At 46.0% G+C, this 1,150-nt stretch overlaps 1 protein-coding gene across 1 annotated transcript in view; it reads left to right on the top strand.

Moving 5' to 3' along the window:
- The first annotated feature begins 275 nt into the window (after positions 1–275).
- Positions 276–1,150, top strand: part of NXN (nucleoredoxin) — a 30,353-nt gene continuing 29,478 nt past the window's right edge. Inside the window, exon 1 of the mRNA XM_015827729.1 lies at positions 276–344. Within this exon, the coding sequence (XP_015683215.1) occupies positions 276–344 (69 nt within the window). The remainder of the gene's footprint in view (positions 345–1,150) is intronic.

Below are 1,150 nucleotides of genomic sequence, written 5' to 3'. Positions count from 1 at the left end.
TCATTGACTTTGCTTGTCAGACGGTCGCAAAATGGGATCACATGACCCCGGGACTCTGCAACCGTCATAAATATGAGTCAGTTGCCAACCGTCTGAATTTTGGTCATGTGACCATGGAGATGCTGTAACGGTCGTTAAGTGTGAGAAACAGTGATAAGTCCCTTTTTCAGGGCTGTTGTCACTTCAGACGGTCACTAAATGGACTGTGGTATATCCAGGAGGACCATCTATTTTTTGATTGGCTTAAGAAATCCTGTTGTTGCAAGGAATAGACCATGGAACAGGAGGGAATTTTGCTTTCGCACCCGGTGTGCCCTCGAAGTAACCCCCCTAATAAAAATAAGGTGAGGAATGTGTCTTTTTCCTTCTCGCTTCCCATTTTTGTGCCCCCCCCCCCCATTGTGCATTCGTTTAATCCGTTTATTGCCAAAGAACCCGGTGGCTGAATGAAGCGGAGAAGGATTTTATTTCAGTGTTTTGTGTGTTTGTGTGTGTTTTAAGCTGCATTAATTTAAGGCTTTTGCAATTTGCGGCTTTCCGGGTTTATTGGATCTTAACTCCCATTGTGCACAGCCAGTGGGGCCTTGGGGGGAGGTTTGTAATCCCACCTATTTGGAAGGGAAACCGCCAATTCACCAACTGGCTTGCGGAGAAGTAATTGTTTGGGAAGCTGCTTACGGTCCGAATTGTGATCCAAAATCAGACACTGTGAGGCTTACAATCATGCATTATATAATTAGTCCTCGGCTTACAACTAGAATTTTCGTTCCTAAGCGTGGTGGTTTGTTAAGTGAGCTTGCGCTTAATTTTACGACCATTTTTGGCCACGTCGGTTAACTGAATCACTGCAGTTGTTAAGTCAATCAAGCATTATATAGATAGTCCTCGACTTACGACTAGAATTTCCGTTGCTAAGCGTGGCAGTTGTTAAGTGAGTTTGCACCTGATTTTATGACCTTTGTCAAAGTACCGTATTTTCCCGGCGTATAAGACGACTTTCTAAACCCTGAAAATCTTCTCAAAAGTCGGGGGTCGTCTTATACGCCCAGTCGTCTTATACGCCGGAAAATACGGGTATTCAGGCAGGCTTCCAGAGTTCGGCTGGCAGGATGCAGGTAACCCCTCCCCCCGTCCTGCCGCCTCCCGCCGC

This window comes from Protobothrops mucrosquamatus, unplaced genomic scaffold, assembly GCF_001527695.2.
Source record: "Protobothrops mucrosquamatus isolate PMUCROS unplaced genomic scaffold, P.Mucros_1.0 scaffold3907, whole genome shotgun sequence".
In the NCBI taxonomy this organism is placed as follows: Eukaryota; Metazoa; Chordata; class Lepidosauria; order Squamata; family Viperidae; genus Protobothrops; species Protobothrops mucrosquamatus.
Note: the sequence above shows the minus strand (reverse complement) of the source record. Positions and strands in the feature narration are given on the sequence as shown.